Source organism: Pungitius pungitius, chromosome 16 (assembly GCF_949316345.1).
Source record: "Pungitius pungitius chromosome 16, fPunPun2.1, whole genome shotgun sequence".
NCBI classification, from domain to species: domain Eukaryota; kingdom Metazoa; phylum Chordata; class Actinopteri; order Perciformes; family Gasterosteidae; genus Pungitius; species Pungitius pungitius.
Genome location: NC_084915.1, coordinates 15,041,660 through 15,062,474, shown reverse-complemented (window position 1 = coordinate 15,062,474; position 20,815 = coordinate 15,041,660). Strand labels below are relative to the sequence as shown.

General features: G+C 45.2%; 1 protein-coding gene across 1 annotated transcript in view; it reads right to left on the bottom strand.

Annotated features, from left to right (window-relative positions):
• Nucleotides 1-20,392, bottom strand: part of stk32a (serine/threonine kinase 32A) — a 31,770-nt gene extending 11,378 nt beyond the window's left edge. The window contains exons 1-7 of the mRNA XM_062558208.1: nt 20,337-20,392; nt 20,171-20,256; nt 19,822-20,062; nt 18,181-18,601; nt 14,398-14,453; nt 13,490-13,641; nt 4,517-4,690 (exon numbers count right to left, since the gene is read on the bottom strand). Coding sequence (XP_062414192.1) covers nt 4,517-4,690; nt 13,490-13,641; nt 14,398-14,453; nt 18,181-18,232 — 434 coding nt within the window. The 5' untranslated portion in view covers nt 18,233-18,601; nt 19,822-20,062; nt 20,171-20,256; nt 20,337-20,392. The remainder of the gene's footprint in view (nt 1-4,516; nt 4,691-13,489; nt 13,642-14,397; nt 14,454-18,180; nt 18,602-19,821; nt 20,063-20,170; nt 20,257-20,336) is intronic.
• Nucleotides 20,393-20,815: the final 423 nt, after the last annotated feature.

Below are 20,815 nucleotides of genomic sequence, written 5' to 3'. Positions count from 1 at the left end.
AGAGGGTTTCAAACACACCCACAGACACACAAACCGACACACACACACACACACAGTCATCCAACCACAACGTATGTAAAGTCCATATAGGAGCAAACACACACACACACATTCCTGTAAATGCACCACGGTGGGGTCAAGAAAAATTCACAACGAGAATGAGGACCACCCTTTCTGCTATATTAAATGTCAAATGAATGCTACATTTGAGGGCATGGTGTCTCCCTGACTCCAGCTTCCAGCTAAGCTTCTTATAAAAACAAAGAAAAAATATCATTTTTCTAAAGCCTTTTGCTACGGGAGTACATTTTGTAGAGGTGGAAACAAAATAGTTTGAACACTGAAGCTATTAGTAATCATCGAACATATATATGCATTATAGACAAATCTAGAGCACACTGACTATAATCCAAAAGCCCCACGAAGCTGCATCTACCACTCAAAACAAGATCAAATACACACATAAACACAGCAGAACACAGTTTGTGTGTAGCAACTCACAAATAGACGTATTATCAAAATCCCTCAGTTGTAAATACCCACGAACTGAAAGCCCAACGAGACCCTACAGAGGCTAACGGGACCGAACCCTTTCTCATTGTTAAAGAAAAAGCAGCCCTGACAGGTGGGAGAACGGGACGGGACGGGGGGGACACGCACGTGTGTCTTGTTTACTCTCATGGGTAAACATTGCGTGTGTGTGTGTGTGTGTGTGTGTGTGTGTGTGTGTGTGTGTGTGTGTGAGTGACAGTAGGAACCGTGAGGCCCGGTACGCGTTCATCCCTTATTCATCGACAGATACTGAGTGCATCGGGGTTGACGGAAGCCGGGTTTGACAAGTCCCCGGTGTCATATTTTATTTTGCAGAGAAGACACTGAAAGGAGCGAGTCGGCACTAAAAAGTCCAAGGCAGAAAATCTCATCACAATTACCCGGGATGAATAATTCACTCAGGGAACGTTACAAAACACATGGGGCTCTCTTCACTTCCTTTGTCTTGGTTTCTCTGCCTGTCTGTCCCCACGTCTGTCCCCACGTCTGTCCCCACGTCTGTCCTTCTGACTACTCAGACACATCACTTCCTGCTAATAATAGTTCTCCGTTTTTACCTGCAGGCAGACGCGTGAGTTAGATACACAAGAAGGTAATTAATTGTCTTTTGGGAGAAGACTAGCTGGTAAACAATCTATTACGCAAACTTCCTCCCCATCTGCCACTTTGCTGTGAGAGGTTTCCGACAATGATAATGTTCAATTGACCATTTTGTGGTAGGAATCAGAGTGCTTCCACCAGCCGGCACCTTAATCTGCATTTATGAAATACGAGAGCATAATTTCTCCCCGACCCTGGCTCTTGGTTCTTCTTTTTCCTCTTCTACCCGGGAAATAAAACATTAACACGCTCCATGAATAAAGAATACTTCACCTGAAGACATGAAAAAGGCTCCCCATTTTGAGTAGTTCGTGGAGTGTGGGGACAATGATTTATTGTGCCTCCACGCAATCTCCATTTTAAGAACCATCCATAAGACCCACTTTGACTCTTTAGTTATTCTTTCACTTTCAATTAACCAGACAGGTAAATTAAAACCATATTCCCTTTTGGCAGCTTGGATAAGGCCTCTAGAGGAGAACGGCATGAATGTGCGGTTTAGATAATTTTAGGCGAGCTATCCTTTGTCACTCCCTCCAGAGAAATATAAAGATCGGGCACAAGCGAGACTTCGAAATGAGGATGAAGGAGAGAAGAGGGAGCAAAATAAATAAGATGAGTACGTGAATCAAACAGCACAAGAGGGGGAAAAAAACAACAATGGAGAGCGATAATGAAAGAGATCATAAGGGAAGAGGGAATTCTTTAAAAATGATGAAATTCAATAAAGAACTGCGTGCTACGTGTGTATTTCATAATTGCATTGTGAGATTCACTAATGAACCAGAACCTCCATTTTAATCCTGTGCATTCATCTCTGTCAGTTTGATAGGAGCCATTAGTCCTTTAACAACTTTTAGTGGGCCGTGGGTTTCCTAAACGAAGCAGTGAGGAACATCGACTTAAGAGTGACTGCTGGGTGTCGACGTGCACGTTCTCTCCGTTACGAGGATCACGGGAAGTGACAAAATACACCTGAGGATTCAGATAATTGGTGTTGATGTGAGAGAAGCTGTTGTGAGGTGGACACACACACACACACACGCCTTTCCCTGTCACACACTAACATTTATCTTTCCACTTGTTTGGAGAGACTTGTGAAGCCTCTATAGACTTATTCTGTTATTCTGCTTTGGCAAGAAGAGGCGAACTGTTGTTGTTAAGGTCCTTGCTGTTATGTTCCCACTCCCTGGAGGTTGTCAATTTGCCACACAGTATAAGAGCTCATTATTAAAAATAATTGGCAATGTTAAACATGGAGATGTCTGCTTTTGACTCTCCTTCTGTCGTGTTATTAAGGATCCCATAATAGTTACAGAGATCCCAGATGTATGACCTGTGCATGACATATTTCTATTTAGCTGTTTTTAAACTAATACAATTATTTGTTTTCAGATCAATTCGTATAGATTTGGGTTTGTCATAAATACTGTGATATTTTCTAGAACCCAGCCCGATCCATAGACTATTTTTTGCCAGTGGTTTCATCAAAGAGTTGATAAAGGTATCCCATGAGTATCAATATCATTAACTTTGCACATAAATATGTATATTGTCCAACTGAGCACTTCCATGTTAGTTTGCATGCTGAAACAAACCCTCCAGATTGCAACCTGCTTTCGCTGACTTATAATAATGTTAATCTTTTTTTAAATGTTATAAAAACAACATGTTCCCAAGTGGTTGTAAATGCATAATGTAGGTTTCAGGTTGTCGTTGAATTAAGAGTAAAGTAAATATACTCCAAAGGACTTTAATATAATATCAGTATTAAAGATTCATAATCTTTGAGTGACCGTTTTGTGCAGCGGGAGTAATGTACATTCTATTGAGCCAAACCAGTACTTCTACTAGTAACAAGGATATTCTGTCACCGTCATGATCAAACCTGCAATAACATAATTACCATCTCATCACGTTGCCATGTTACCATCATTACTCCCCTTATTATCATCAAAATCACCCGGAGACCAACGCAGGAGGAACTTGTGCATCCTGCATTTCAACACAGGCACGCAGGTGCATGCGCATACACAAGCACTTCCTGAGGGCTTTAGGTGCGTTCACTCGCGAGTCAACGCCTCCACATCTGAGAGGGTAAATTATACATTCAATTTTCTCGGAGATGAGCTCAGAGTTGCTTTCAGCTCCTCTTCCCATTTGAAGCTAATGAACGCAGGTTCAAGAGATGTTGATTCCGTCAAAACAAGACGCCCCCAACACCTGCGCATGGAGTCTGGCCTCTACGGCACTAAAATGGAAAAACAGCCTTGAAATATTCAGAGCCCTCACTGGACTCAAATAACACACGAATAAATCCTTTGTCAGATTTCTTTCTCTCTCCTTTCTTTTTCAGAATTAAGAACCCCAATAAGAGCAAGTGGTCGGCTTTCTTTTAATATGTTTAATTTGTTATCTTGTGTTTTCTGTTGATGGGATGAGTCATGACCTGAGAAGTCCTCTCTTTCTATATTTACCAAGTCCATGCAATAAAGAACATACTGACTTCACAGTGTGTATTGGAGAAAAGCATCATTCACGGCTACTTAGGTGGCCATTTTATCATGTTGTTCTTTGGTAGACTGCAGTAGTTTGACTATGTGTCTTCCTAATGTGATGCTCATTTAAGTTTTTATAATTTCCAAGATTCCTTTTTTACGGTGACGACCTTCGTTGGATGACCTCCGCCTGAGTCGTTTGTAACAAAACACTTGCAGGGTTTGGAAAAATCAGCTCAACAAAAAAATGTTGGCATGGTAAATGAGAAAAATATTTAGCATAAGACAGGACATTTGCATTGTCCGTATATAAGAGATATATTTATCAGCTGTATTTTGGCAGCATCATTGGCTGCACTAAGAAATCCCACTTTGAGTCACTTTAAGAACTTTAAGTAATAAAATTGGGCTATGGCCATGTCTTTCTTGGCCATGTTAGCAGGCTCTGCCCCAGCGGCACGTCTTCCTGCCCAAAAAGCACTTAACTTGCTTTTTACAAATTAATTTAATCCTCTACGCAGCAGTGGGGAGAGAACTGGTGCATTTTGGGACGGTCACAGTCTGCAGCTCAGGGTAAACTGTTGTGTCAGGTGTTAGCTCCGCGTCGACACGGCTTGACCTTTCCCCACGTTGGTGGAGGAGTCATATTAGAATATCATTTGGATGCGGACAGCCGAGGAGAAAAGAACACCGGGGTAAATAATAATCACAGCTCGGCGGTGAGAAACCAAGGAGAGAGAGACACAAACATGTAGCACGAGGAGAAATAAACAATTCTCTGCATTATTAGAGCTTTTCAATCCAACTACGATACCATACACTACAAAAAGCTTTCACAGGAAGGAAATTAAAAGCCATCGTCTCACCTGTGAATGATGCGCTTGGTACACAGGTATCCCAGCGCCAAGGCCAGCTCACAGATGTAGAACTTGACGGTGCTCTCTGAGAAGTGGACGTTCTGCTGGAGGTGATAGCGCAGGTCTCCTCCCAAGAGCAGATCCACCACCATAAACATGTCCTCCTCGTCCTGGAAGGAATACCTGCGGACAGAGGAAGGCAGGCTGTCAGCGGCGAAAGAGCGACAAGGTGACAAGGCCAGGTGGGAATAAATTGAATTGTGTACTAACAAGGAGAGAGGGACAGGCAATCATGCAGAGGGTGGTGGTGGGGGCGGGGGGGTGGCAGTTGAGAGGGAGATTTAAAGGGAAGGTAAATACAAATAATTGCAAGGTTCCAGAAGAAGACAGCAAGGGATATAAGAGACAGAAGACGGTGGCACATAAGACCTCAAAACAGGTGCAGTAGATGGGTTCCCAGAAGAGGATCGTAACACAAAACCCGCTGTGTATTTTTCGATGGGGGAGTCCAGGGTGGAAGGAAGTCCGGCTGAGCAGAAGGTTTGTTGTTGTTGTTTTTTTCGAACTTTTTGCATCGCCGCAACGTTGTGTTTTGAACACTTCTAGCCGTCAGCGAGACGGCAAAATAAAATGTCAAGTGCAAATTGAACTGGTGGAAGCCGTGTGCTCCTCGGGCAAATCAACCTTTCGTGAGACAGTGTGTGCGTCCTGGGTACAGAAGGCCTGACGAGAACAAACGGTTCAACAAATTCACCCATTGGTGCTTCAACCCCCACGAGGGATCTGTGACACAACACCCTCAGGAGCCTCTGAGGGCAGATACTGCTCCACTCAGTATGACTCACGGAGGATAAGCATGCGTCACATGTTACTCAAGGCGAGTGGGGGGGGGGGCGGACCCATATGTTGGCTAAGTGATGGAGGGGGATATGTGCATAATCCGGTCCTCGTGGCTAGAGGGCTAAGAAGCTGTTTTAATATCTTGTACACAAGTGGCTGTGATAGTTGGGAGACGAGTAACTAAGTTTCACTATTTGAACCCATTTTCAAATAAAGACTGCTTTTTTTTACATTCTTCTCTCTTCTTTGGCCGACATTATTGCCAGTAATTTACCTGACATTCTTTTGAATAAAACTGGATTCCACCAATCCAAATTCAAAAGAGGGAAAAATGTTTCACATTGCTTCGAAAGGAACCTTACATACAGTTTAGTTAAAAAATGCATTGAGGACTAAATCACCATCAAAGTTGCATCCTGTTTGTGTTGCTTTGTAGCAGCAGAATCCAATGTGAATAGTTAACATAGAGGAAACATAATGTCTGTTGTGATCACATTAGTGATCAGATCATCCTGGCTCACTGGGGGAAGTGTCTTGACGTTTCATTGAAGTGGACCATTACAAAGTCCTTTACGTTGGTGTGTGGATGTAAAGACATACAGGCAAAACCCCAACCGTCTGCTTTGACAGCTCATCTTTAATGTGGTAATGGTATTTATGGTCACCCCTGTCTGTTGTCCATCCATCAAGTACTGTCGTGCAGAGCAAGCCTTCGCCGGCGTGCGGTCCACTGCGTTTCCACTGGAGAAGCACAAAACATTATTGATTTTTACATGCTGAGTGTCCCATTTGGGGTCACAGCGGCTGTTGTTGTTGTTGTTGTTTTCTTCTTCTTCTTCTCCACTCTAAGCCTTGTGCTAATTGGTTTCTCTCCCAAAACAAAACATTTTCTTTTTAGATTGCTGCAGCAAATTGCAGCTCCTGACCTGCAATGAATCCGATACAACAAGGTTGCGGAGTCCAGTTTTTTTTCTTTCCTCCGTTGTCTTTTGCTTAGCCTTCAATGACTGGGTGAAGTTTTTTTTTTTTTTTTGCCACGTCGGTGAACCCCCCACCCCCCCCTCCCCTCGTGGGACCCATCCGCAATGAACTGGAGGTGGTGCTTTGCTGCGCGCGGTGAATGGGGACTGATTGAGCTGACTCTCAACGCTGTGCTGAGGCTCAGATAATGCTGAGAGCGCTCTGATTGCCGATGGCCTGTGGGTTATGGAAAGGCTCTTGAAGACACACACTCTCTCACACACACACACACACAATTGGCAAAGTCACAAAAAATAGGTGCATGACGAGATGCACGGAAGTCCTGCTTTTATTCTACAACTCAGAGTGTGTTAAAACATGCATTAAATTAAATGATGTTCTTTGACCCAAACGCCGTCTTGAACACAACAGACAAACAGTTCTTCCCTGATGAATGTCCCTTTTTTGGGGGGGGGGGGGGAGCGAAATGAGAGGGGGCCGGCCCTCGCCACTTAAAGCGTCTGATGCAGTACAGCTGAATGGATGGGACCCACTGCAACGCCATCGATCACTCAGACAAGCAGAGAAGACTTTGCCACGCCTTCGGACACCTCCAAGTGTCCCAAGTTTTTGGCCAAGTTCATATGTGTGTGTGTGTGTGTGTGAGTGTGTGTGTGTGAGAGAGAGAGAGAGAGAGAGCATAATGTGATGGACTATTGTTTCCCCACAAATATCTAAAGTACAAGGCTGACGATCATGAAATCAGAATGTATAGCATGTAGTGTTCAGCCTTTGTCTTTTTGGGCATTCTTGTTTTTTAATATATTCATTCAGTTACTTTAAAGGGGAGATACTTACAGGATCGTAACTCTACTACTATAAAATAACTTTGAGTGAAGCTTGGATGTAAAACAACAACATTGTGAGACACAACATGCAAAAATATGTACCACAATTATTTTTAAATGTATAGCTGAATGTTTGAAATGAAATATTTGCTTATTTAAAGCTTAAAAGAAGTCAGGGTTCAAAACTAAACCGAGATGAGCTCTGTGTAAAAACTTTACAGCAGTGAGCGCGGTCGCCGTTTTACTGTCTATTAATTATTTTAACACTCCTTGCTTCAAATTTTCCCTCCCGTTTCAGGGTTGCTTCTCTTTGTCACACACACACACACACAAGTATATATTGTAAATATCTCTCGCCCAGAAGAAGTAGTTAAGGAGGTAAAGACTTCAATAAGCTGCTGCCACAAGCATTTACAGGACTTTATTGTTGATGGAAAAACAGCCGCTTCTTCAATGAAAAGTGCTGTTTATTTATATAAACGCTATAGTATATAATACCATGATTTCTTGCAAGGGACCCTAATTAAACTTGGATGTTACATTGTTTCATTATTATCTATTATCACATCTTAATAATGTGATTAGTTATATATGGTGTATATTGGCTTTTTTATCAAATGGTTATAAGAATATTTACTGACAGAAAAGATCTGAAAAGCTATTTATCTGAAAATGCAATAGTATTATAACGTCATTATACATACAGGGTGATTGGTCAGCTCGAGGAGCATCAAGGAGACTCCCAGTCCATCAGGGCGATCAATAGCACACTTGAGTTAATCGAGTGGAAAACCAGCTCTCATGCTTGGCTGAGTTTCTATGTTTTTCTGCCCCACAAGTCTTTCCAGCAGAAAGCCAAGGCGGTTAAACCCGCCCCCCCCCCCCCCCCCCCCCAAAAAAAAAGGGCCTAACTGTCATCGTCGAAGCCACACAACACTGACTGACTGGCCGCAATCTCCCACACGGTTGCTTAGATACGAAGCAGAAGGGTCAGCGGCCTGGTGTGGTGATGCACACGGTGAGGCACGTGCCGAACACTCTGATTACTGTCATTTGTGCACACACACACACACACACACAGATGCATGCAGGCTGTGCTCATCAGTGTCAGTAATTATTGTAACTGAAACAATAATCTTTTTCAAAAATCTGAAATGTTTTCCTGTGATGAATACATTTGGTATCCTATGAACCCTTGTATAAGGACACATTTACTAAGGTCTACTTACTGTAAATCACTTATTGAGTTAGCTGCTTTTTAATTAACTTTGTTTCATGAATCGTTTAAAGTACATTAAAAAAAGATATAAGCCTACATATTTGCAAGCGGACATTAACACAGTATATGGTTGAAACGTGTACCCTTTATATATACCCAAAGTCAACCACTCCAAGTAATAAGTGCTGCTTCTTCAGCCCTTGACTACCTGCATCAGTGAACATTTTTGCATTGTACGTGCCGCATATTAGAAATTATAGCCGCAAATCAACGTCGTCCCTGACAGGCTTGGTGCCTGCTATTCTATGCTGTCTCCACTCTACTTAAGAGTGTAAATTGTTGACATAAAAGCCCGTGACAATAAGAAATAGAAGCTCTTCCTCTCTCTCTCTCTCTCTCTGTCTCACTCTCTCCTTATCTCCCTCCGTGGCGACACATGGCGAGACGCAGTATTTAGAAGGTGTTTGAATATGAATGAAGTCTCCACTGGCCCGCTGACACTGCTGTCAAAATGAATCAGGCGTAGTTCAGATTGAGTTGTTTGTCCCGAGTAAAAGCAGGGTCACAGACATTTACCATTAATGTAGCAACTTAAATGTGCTCTGTGCTTTAATGTGATTTAAAAGGAGCCTGTTTTATGTGCTTCATTTACCAACCCTCGATACAGCGCCTGAAGGCATCTTGTGTAGATGGAGCGCGCAGAGCTGCTGCTGGTGAGGTTGGAAGTAAATTTACATTTTGTTTTATTTTTGCTAAATAAAAACAAAAAATAAAATAATGTTTGCAACACATTATATGTTCATTATATATATTTTTCCTTATCGGTCATTGTATCATTGACTTGAATGTATTCCAATTTTTTTAGACTAAAATAAATTAATTTATGAAATTAATGAAAATAACAATCAAAAGAATAAAGGTGGATAAGCAAATATAAAATGGAAAATAACGTGTCAGTCAGGGAGACTACATTGTTGATTGTCTCATTTTGTGTTTTGCTGCTGCGATGGGATGTTCTCAAGCTTCATTAGCAGCTGATGCCTCCACCAGCATTTTGGATGGAGCGTAAAGAACAGAACACTCAGACTGCAGATTAGTTAGCTACTTGCACATTGTGTTGAAATGGTGCAGACTTGGTATTATCCTTACTGGCATCTGCTTTCTCTCTCAGCCTAATGCTGGCTTGGTCCTTTTTTTATTCTCTCTCTCTCTCTCTCTCTCTCTCTCTATCTCTAGTCGTCCCCCCGTCCCTGTTGGTGGCCTCCAGGCTGTGAGTCTGATGGGGGAGCATCCAGTGTGGCGCTTTCAGGGACACGGGCGCCCCCCAGGCCACCCCAGTAATGGGAGTCTCCAGAAACCACAGGGGCTCAGAAGCGGTACCGGTACCGGTCATTTCCCGCTTTCAAAGGCAGCCATTGTGAAATGTAAGGACAGACAGTTCATTTGAATAATTCTGCTGCCATTTAAATGTGTATAAATTGAATGAATTAAAAAAAAATCACTTCCTATTTTGAAGCAGATTAATTAATCAAGAAAGACAGACAGCTTCTGGCGCAGTTGGTAATATCAAGTATATCATATCTAAAAAGAGTAGTTTTCATCAAATTCATCAATTCATCAAATGTAGCGATATTGTACTGCTTAAAAGGGACATACTGTAAAAAAAAAAAAAAAAAACGACCGGGGGACCATAAGCATGAATAATTCTGACTAATAGCTGTGGGATGAAATATGAAATCATTGAGGACAAATGTGATTTACACTGCGCTGTGCACAAAAAGCAACAAGTTAAATGTCCATGGGGTGAAGGTCTCACAAAATTGGAGAAGATAATTATTTTTGGTGAATGACCTGTGGTTGATACATGCATTTAAGTCATTGATTGAATGCCAATAGCAGAAAGAAAAATTACTATGTTGATCAAACTAACTAACAAACTATTGCAATGACTGTTATTAGACAAACATACAATCCATAAACGCCCACACACAGCTACACACACACCTTCACACACACACAAGTGCTGAATCGGACACAGCCAGCCAACGTCTGACTGTGACATGTTGGATCGATGCCGACACCCCTCCGACCTTCCTCCCGCCCCCTCCACCAGCACCTCCTTTGAGTGACAGCTCCCATCAGTCTGTGTCTGACGCTCCCTGAGAACACACATGGACGCACGCTCTTTCAGAAATACACACACACACACACACACGTCCTAACAAAGCACCCTGAGGTAACATTTAGCGTAATAACTTAACTTATTCAGGATGCTTCCTTATCATCACCACTCATGTTCGTTTTACCATCCATCCCAGGTCACCTTGACGTCCGGCGATATACTCAACATGCTAACGTGCCGCTTTCTACTGTTTGGCTAAAAGTACAACTATATCTTCCTGATACATCAGGGTGTCGTTTGTACAAGGTGCAAGCAGTTGTTCTAATACCATATACCATTCGTTTCAAATGTAGCCTTTAGGAGGAAAGTAATGGCCCGTTCCATGCAGCATATCTGGGGTACCAGAGCTTGGATGTAAGCAGGCTTGGAGGGATCACTAGTTTCTTGTAGAAATCATCACCTTTGTGAGAGACCTTGTGTCACTTGTGTTTGGTTTTCTGAGGATAAAATGCAGCCTGAAAGGTGTTTTGCTCTGCATGGAAATGCAATGCATTAGTGGGATTGCATAATAACCGAGCCATAAAGAGGGACTCCCTGGAGCAAGAGAAGCTTTTACTTTACTAAGTGTGCATACCTTTTTTTTGTCTTCTGAAGGTTACGCAGTGGCTTTCTCGCGGTCACACAGGTAAGACGTCAGCAACAAAGTGTCCGATAGACTTTGGGTAACAATTCACAACAAAACCTGCTGTTGTTATGGTTCGCTATTATTCGGTGATGAAGTTTGTGCAAGACCTACATAGGCCATTTGCTGATGACGTCTTTTGGCGTCTGATCTGTTTGACCGCGTGGTTGAGTTTTAAATTCGAGCTACACAAGCAAAGTCGAAGCAAAAAAAAGGAACAAGAAAACGTATCTGGTAACATTGTGAGAACGTGCCTTCTGCTGGAAAACCACCACGCGACTCTCATAGCACACGTCACACGGCCTGTGATCAAACCCCCCCTCTCCCTCTACCCAACGGCAGGCAGGTACTTTCATCTAGACGTGTTCCTACACCCACAAACAAATCAACAGCAGAGTCCACAGTCAGCTCGGCAGCACGGCTGAACGTGGCAGATGCCGGCGGCCACCTCTCCCTCCCCGTGTCTCGCTCTGACACAGTGTGAGCGTGTGTGTGTGTATCTCTGGCAGCATTGCGGTGCCGGTAAGGGCTCCCCTTACACGGTGGGACTGCAGCGCAGGCGAAATCGAGGGGGGGGGGGGGGATGCGCTACCAGGGCTGGCACATCGATACACTGACCGTACCACATGCCAGGTGCCAGAGAAGACACGTCGCAATCACGTGTCTGTTTTGCTCCCGGGCTTCCAAGTCCAGGTGCTTCGTGTGGTTTGGCCTCCGACCCTCAAAGCCATGAGGTCGCGCAGTCGTGACGGGACGGGACGGGACGGGACGAGCAGGTGGGGAAGGACAGCAGCGGAGGACAAAGGAAAAGGAGAGAGAGAGAGGGCAGAGGAGGGCCACGACAGGACAGAAACCCCCCCCCCCCCAAAAATCTCTCGGTAATCTCTCCCCGTCTCCGACCTTGAGCGCTTACCTAAGGACGATCGCAACTGACGGCAACTGCCGAAAGAGACGGGACAGAGAGAGAGAGAGTGGGCATAGCGCTGACCCCCCCCCCCCCCCCCCACCGAGGGGGATTTACGCTGCCAAATGCATTAACTTCCAACTGTTTTTTTGTCCAACACAGCATGCAACCAGGCGAGGAAGTGAGCGCTGGCGTTGTTTTGCCTGATGAGGCTGTGCGGCTCACGTCTCACTGTCCATCGTCCCCTACTGAAACCTCTCTCTGCTGTCTCCTCTCCTCTCCTCTCCTCTCCTCTACTCTCCTCTCCTCTCCTCTCCTCTCTTCCTCCCTTCCTTCCTTCGCCCCGCCCTCCTTCGAGCGTGCATTTGGTCTCCTCTCATTCATTCCCACGGTGGAAGGGTTTAGTTTTGTTCCCCTCTAATTGCTAATTAAAAGATAGCTGCTGCTGATTTTTTTTTTTTTTTTTTTTTCTCAGAGTGGTAGCGTTTTCAAAAAAGATGTGGAGAGAGTTGCAGTACAGGGGAGGAGAGGATGGAAAAGTGGGGGCCGTGGACGTGGACGAAGGGTGGAGAGCAGCTGGTCCCACACGTCCCTCTTTTAGTGTCCCATTTAATCGCTCACATTTCCAGCGTTTTTAAAGGCAGAAGCCAAACTTCAAAAGGGCAAGAAGCAAACTTGCTAATCAAGAAGAGAAATGATGAATAATACTGAAATACCAATAAATATTTCATTTTAAAAAGTTGGATCACATGACTTTGGGAGCTATTCTTTGTCATTCCGCTGACATTCCCTCCTCTCCGCCTTTCAGCGAGGCAGAAAGAAGACCAGGGAGGCTTCCTCTCAAAACGATGCAGAGTGGTAGTGCTTATCAAGAATTAATGAAGAGTTTCAGATGGGAAACCTAACAAGCCACACTCATCCCGGGCATCTCACACAAAAAAAACGACTCCCGCTGCTCAATAAGCTCGGGATTTCAAAAACCATGATGAATGGGTTGCCGAAAGTACCTGATGAGTCATCTTAGATTAGCACTCGCAGTTTGATCTGAGAAGTGGAGTATTGAGGGAGAGACTCCAATCGACCCCCCCCCCCCCCCCCCGGATGTGCCGAGGCGAGCGAGGAGGCTCGAGCCCATGAAAGTTGAATTTGGATCAGTGAGCAAACTACGTTTTCCTTTTAGCAACTTCGAGGGGCGAGATGACGATGACGCATTCCACGCGAGCTTTCTTCAACGGCTGGTGGGTCTGTGTGCGTTCGTAGATGTAACGGACAGGGGTCGTGAAAATCTGATTGGCTGTGTTTTCAAGTAGCTGAAATCACAGTGTTTGCCTTTTCACAGGAAAGCCTTAAAGAGCTAAGTGACACACAGACACTTTGGAACCACGCGTCCGTTCATACAGTACTTACCAGAAGTTGACCAGGAACGGATGCTCAAGGTTCTGCATTATCTGCAGCTCCTTCAAGACGTTCCTCACTTCGTTCCGCTCCACGCACTTCAGCTTGTTCATGTACTTCATGGCGTACATCTTCTTAGTGTCCTTCTTCTGTACAATGCAGACCTGATGATGGGATTACATAATGGGTAGTTTCTTTCACTCCGGCGGACAAAATGCTCTGAATACTTTATTGGTGTTGTGTGGCTCGTGTGTCTCATTTTAAGTTGCCGCATCTTCAAGGCTGTTGAGGTTTACTCATTGCTTTCTGCAAACTCGAAACAGAAGACACATTCCTTACTGCCAACGTGCTAACATATTAAAAATGGCCACTTAATGAGAAATAAAAGATATGCATCATGAGTTATGTTGCATGAAATGTAGAAAACCTTTTAAAGATGCTTCAACTGATTTGTAAGATTTATCATGTCACCAGATTTCAAAGAGCAATAAATGATAAAATGCTGACATTGAAAAACGATGTACTTTTACAAGCTGTTACAATATAGTGGCGTGTTTTCCATTATTCCTCCATTTTCGTCTCAAGCTTTATTGCTTGTGACAAAGCAGCTATATTGCAATAACCATCCAACAAGGCTGGGGGGAAACTCTCTCTTTAATCTCCGTGATCAGGAATGTAAGCCTCGTTAAGACGTTTTAAGACATCCCAGCGATGGGAAATATACATTATATATTTCAAAGTTGCATAGAAAATGCCTTCAAGCAGCACTCTGTATTTATCAGTGGAAGGAAAAAAAATGAGATATCATGTTTTGCAGAGCATACTCAACCAGTTTATCCTTTCTGATATTGATAAATATACAGTATGCGTCACAGAGCTGTTTCCAGTAACATGGGTGAACTTTCCAAACAGAGACTTACTTTTCCAAAGCTTCCTTTCCCTATTGCCCTCAGGATCTGGAAGTTGTCGAAATTTACTGCGAAAGACAAGAGCAGGAAAACTCTATTAAGTACACAACTGAAATTTGAAACTGATATTTGCGGGTTTTCCTTTTGAAATTACAGTAAAGCTTTGTCCTCTGAAACAAGTTGATACAGCTTAACAGGATCAATGCTGGATATCTGTGGTGAAAAAATGGATTGCATGGGACGGGTGAAATACAACTCTCCCTCAGGGAGGACAGCAGGGCCACTTCTTGTTTTATTGCCCACAATAATGGAGAACAGTTACATTAAAAATGACATCGTAATATGTTATATTCCAACCAATAACCTTTTCTTTTTTTTTCTTTTTCCATGAATAGACTTATGAATGTCAAGTAGAGTTCTAACAGGTTCCCTGCGAGGTTGTCATCTCAAAGCCAGCGGAGATTTCCATGGCAACCACAGGTCACTGACATAAAGAAAAGCTCCTGCACAAAGACGTCACACTGAAAAAAAGAGCGCTTTCTAGCGCTTGTCCCAGTCTCATTCTGTTATCGAACACACACACAACGTAAAACCAGAGCTTAACTCCCTATCTCACTCCCCTCCATCTATCAGAGACATTTATCGCCGATTGGAACCAGATGGGGCATGTTTGTTTCTTGCTGCCATGACAACCGGGACAGGAGGTTTTCAATGCCTGTCCTCCTCCCTCCTCCCCCCCACCACTCGTGGATGGAACAGCTGGTGTCCACTTATCCGACCACCAGTACACACACACGGACACACACACACACACACACACACACACGGATAGACACCGACACGCGCACGTACGCTCTTCCCTCGGTCACCAGATCTAACGGATGTGACAGTTGATGTTGCGCGCTGTTAGTCGCGTATCTCCGGCGCGTTCCTCCTTTCACACTCTCACGCTGTTTACACGAACCAACTCGACCCAAAATGGCCAATGCGAGACCCTGCTTTTTTTTTTTTTAAATGAGCAATTACACTACACACGCGTAGAGTCACGGGCGATGATCACGCCAATCATACATCCAGACAAAGATGGTCCTTTTCCTGCTGAGCCATGAGATTCTACCCCGGCGATTTTTGTTTTCAGAGAGGCAGCTGTGGTTGGGAATGACAGGGCAGAGCTGTGTGATCCCCGACGCAGAGCGAGAGAGACGGAGAAAGATTGAGGCAGACACACAAAACGGGGGGGGGGGGGGGGGAGGGGGGACAGGGGGACAGGGAGAAAGCGAGGCAAACAGAGCGGGGATGGGGAATGTCATATTTCACCAGCGGGATCTCTGAAATGGTTGAAGGTGCCAATCGAAACGAGCGGCACGGGACTAACTGAGCACGGGATGATTGAGAATCTGCACGGCGAGGGACGTCGACGCGTTGACTGACACTCGTTCCGTGGCTGGAACTAACGGATGAAGAAGAACCGAAAGAACCTGTCAGTTTGATTTGGACTGACACGCGCTAACCGCCGTGCATTGAAATGATCGGGCCTGTTGGAGCCTGGCGCCGCCTCTCGTCACGCTGTTCTTATAATGGACCGGGTAGGGTCGGGGGATACTGTCAAGAAGACAACTTTCTGTCTGTATGAGGCTTGTGTTCGTCTTTATTTTTCTGACTTTGCTACCCTGTAACTTGCACTCGGCCCCCCGAGCCCATTCATTCCTTCTGAAACACGGACCTGAGAAACAATGAATGCTGGGCACCTGTAGTGATGAACCCTGACTCACTCACTGTGTCTGCAATGACGATCCGCAAGTCACTTCAGAGTTGTTTAGTTGCGCTGAAAGTGGAAGATATATAAATGAGGAGCCATTAAATCATGAGTTTGGTATACTCATGTAAACACGAAATACAGCAGGCGGTTACAGAGAGCAGTTCAACCGTTTGAGTTCGAACCCTAACACCCAACCCCTAACCCTAACACCTAACCCTAACCCACATGCATAAAAGCCACCTAGCAGACCAACACGGCGTGGGAACATCAGCGCTCACGCTGTTGCTGGGATAACTGAAACAGAAGCCAGTGGGTCCGTGCGCCGCTGCGGGCAGCGCGGTCAGCGGTAGACGAGGCCTGTGCATTAACCAAAGGGTCCTGGTTGCACAAAGCAAAGGAGGAAGTCAGTGTGGCACACGCGTCACTCCACGAGGAGATGAACATGTCTTGACAGAGTTCACCTTCAAGTCAACGTATGCGGGTTTGAACGACAGAATCTGCATCTGTCTCTGCACTGACTACGTTTGACTACATTTTTTGTCGCTACTTTTGATATTTTCTTAAAATATTAATGCCTTGATAGTAGCATGGGTGAGTTTGCCCTTTTCTTTTACATTCATTTAAATTTAAAATTTAGCAATAACGCTATAAAAAGGAGTTTTTGCAGCAGGAGATTACATTGTGCCAAGAAAACAGCATTAAATAATGATGTGCATCACAATCTCTCTAAATGTCTTCTAACATTCATATTTGATGTCTAAAATATGTGCGACAGACACATTTTTTCAAACTGGCAAAGGGAAAATAGGAGTTAAGGGGCTAAATTGTTCTTCACAACCTCCCCCGCTTCATAGGTTTTTATCTTGTTTAGTCAACATTTATTAATTATCACCACTAAATGAACGCACAAAAATATCCCACCTTTGCGGCCGATATTACCTTGAAGCCACCCCTGATGCCTCCGGAGGTGAAAACTCACTTTGCATCTTTATTGCTTCTCAGAGGGGGTAAGTGCGCGACGTGTCAACATGCAGCGACCCGCTCGGCTCCTGCCAGAGAGAACGCTGCCACCACGTCCGCTTCCTAGTTCCTAAGAAGGTGTCCCTGTGCTCATTATTCCACGGCCCTGTTTAGTGAGGGGGGAGGAGGCGAGCGAGGTGCACTGTGGCGTTAACATCCAGGGTTCAGAGACGCCCCGTGATGAGCGCAGACGACTGAGGAGCGAGGTTAACCTTGAATAAGGGTTTCCTCCTCGAAAAACGGGGCTCGCCTCCGGGTGCAGAAGACAAAGACGCACACGAGGATCGCTAATGGAATATGAAGCCAGCAATGAAAAAGTGACATATTTAGATTTACAATGGAATAAAAATAAACAAATGTATCAGGTTCTCTAGGAAACAAACCAAAACTACAGTCAGGGAAGACCAAGGAGTGCCATCTCATTTCTGACTAAATCACTGACTCATGAAACACTCATTTACTTCAAGGCCTTTGGGTGCAGATAGAGTGGGATTTCTTTTTGATCATTTTTCGACACTGCTTCCGATCGATAGATTCACATCGTATTGTCTACTCAAGTCACAAAGAAAAGGAAAATCAAAGTCATAATCAGTTCTAATTATGCGTATGAATACCTCCACCATCAAAGCTAACTCACGGAGCAATGTCTTATTCTGTTCCGTGCACTCTACTATGTGTTTAATAGTGTAGATGTACGTCACTCTGGCTAAATCTGTGGCCACATAAGGGACTTTTCCATAATTACATTTGTCGAGGAAGAGTTGTGGGCGCCCAGATCAGCAGTCCATTCTATTGGATCCATTTCCTGTAAGTGCACTTCATTTTATTGGCTAATAGGAACAGCTTAACACGTTGATGAGGCTGCAGAGAAGGCAGTCAACAGTGGTAAACTACTGCAAACTACGTGTCGTTTTGTTTAATGCTCCTTGTGCCTCTCCGCTGGATTCCGGGTCAAAGAAGTAGAAGAAACAAAACACCAAGAGCAGAAGTCCCACAAGAAGAAAAAAAAGACTCACCCTCGTCCGTGTCCTCGGCGACCGCAGCCTTGCTGGACTGTCCGAGCCCCATGGCTGCTCCTCTTTAGATTCTCCTGGTCCTCCTCCTTCAGCTCAACTCAGCATCGAATGGTCTCTTCCTCTGAGACGCACTCATAGCCTGGTCAACAATAGCCCCCTCACACACACACACACACACACACACACACACATACGCAGTAGCTGGCTCGGTTTTGCTGACTTGGATGGGTCCCGTCTTCCTCTCAACTCCCCACCTTGACACAACCTCAACCACACACACGCACACGCACACAGTGTAAGTTTCCTCGTGTGTCTTCACTCCGGTTTGGACGGATGAGGGCAGACCTTCGACCGTCGTCAGGCAGGAGGCGGGCGGCTTCTGCTCTTGTGGCTGTGACCCTCCGCTGAGTGAGAGTCCAACCTGTGAGGAGGGGGGGGGGGGGGGGGGGGGGGGCGGGAACACACGACATCAGCAGCAGGAGGAGAGGAGAGAAGAGGAGGGAACGGGAGCGAGAGAGGGAGGAACAAGTGGAAAGGTATAGAGCCGGTGAGATATAAACGGCTTGTACGCAGCATCTGATGACGAATGGAAAGCCTGACGCGCTTATATTCTCGTCTTGAGATGCAAAAGGGAAAGAAAGGAGACTCCACGGGACAATGATACTGCCACTTAGTAATCTACTTTCATGAGTAGATTACTTTTTTTTTTTTTTTTTTTTACAAATAAAAGTCTCCTTATTTCCTTTCCTCCGTATACTTCCTTCATCTGTCATCTGTCATTTATCAATTATTTAATTTTTACAATTCTATTCAGAAACTGATCCCCGGGGGAGCAGCGTCTGCATGTGTGATGAATGGTATGATTGCTTTTTCTATTAAGAGCGTCGAAATGGGAGTCTCTTGATTTATAGTTTTCTGGCATTGGGTACAGTAAATGGAATCCCTCAGGCTGCCCTCTTCAGGACATTTCATGACGTGACATTTCATGAGTTACTACGTATTGTAGTAGACAAAACACCAAAAAAAAATATCAGACACTGCACAATGAAACAGGGGAAGCCTAAATATGAACTCAGAGCAAATTCACAAAGGAAAATGAAATAAATGCAGTTTGCATCTATCCCTGTGTGCCTGTCTATGCTAAGCTTTTTGTCTCCTATGATAATACAATACACTGCTATTAGGTTTGCTTTATCCTTTCAAAAAAAAAGCACAGGACAGCACATCCCATAATATCTTACAGGGGAATTGAATGGCCAAACTGAGCAGCTACGATGCGTCCTAGAAATCAATATAAAAAGTTCAAGTCATCGAGGCAACATTTAATCCGCTAGGGGGAAACCCTTTTTATGAATGTCATCCCTACAACTGCGTGATAAGGTCACCACGGCATATTTGACCCCCCCCCCCCCCCCTTCCCCCCTTCCACCCCTCCCCTCTCGGCCCCTTTTCGGGTTGAGTGAAATGTATCGAAGAACTAATGTGGGGGAGCCGCAGTGCTGAGGTAAACGCAGAGGACGTCGAGCCCCTCATGCAAACATGCGCAGAATAGAAAGTAACCCCCCCACCCCACCCCTCCTCGCACACACACACACACACACACACACAATGAATCCCTGCAGGACAGCCGTGGGCACGTACCTCTGAACGCGCCCGGTGGGTCGGGCATGGGACCGCTTCCAGGCCGGTTTGCTGCAGAGAGGTGAGGCGACACGCAGGGAGCAACAGTGCAGCTCGGAGGGATTCACTTGTTCGATGTCCGTTACGACGACGCGCCGGGACACCTGACACCCGTGCGCAAAGAACCCCGTCCCCCCCCTCCTTAAAACGGAACCTCACGGAGAGACGCGACTGGCGACGGAGCGCGGTATCCCCTCAGCTTCTGGAAGACAGATGAGACAGCGAGCAGAGACGGGGTTTTTAAAAAAAAGGAGGTGAGGGGGGGGGGGTGTGCTGCTGCTTGGCGCGTCGCACTTGGTGAGAGACTGACCTCCACGTCGGCGCGGTGGGCAGAGCGCGCGTCTGGGGGCGCACGTTTCACGGGCTGATCCGCTGTGTCGGTAGCGTTCACTAATCCTTAGGGGGGGGGGAAGAGGTCAAAAAAGTTCCATCCCCTAACGATACTGACTAGATGTTGCCTTTAAACTCAGACGTACCGCGGATGAAGTGCGTGTTCGTAGCCACAAGTTCCGCGTGAAGTCAGTTGAGCACCCTCGGGAGGGGGGTGGGGGGGGGGGTTGTCCCCTGGGATGTGGTTTCAAACCACTAGTTATTACATGGATTCAACGTTCACGCGCCGCTATTAAAACACAACAGAAAATCAGTATGTATCACTTTAAAATTGGCACAGCCTCGCAATACTCTGCTTTATTTACACCTGCGTGGAATTCCTGATGTTACCATGAGTCAGGGTTCATCATCAGCTACAGCACAGCGCCCCCTGCCGCTGACTCCACTATTGCACTTTGCCTAAGGGCCCTACAGCAGGGCAGATTGCCGACAATGGGCTCCGGGCGGGGGCCAGTCTCTTTATGGACGAGCCGAGCCTGCTGTCTCATAATAGCCCTTAAACATATGTGGAAAAAGCAATCACACGGTAATGTATCTGCAGTGAGTCTATAGGTTTTATCCCTTC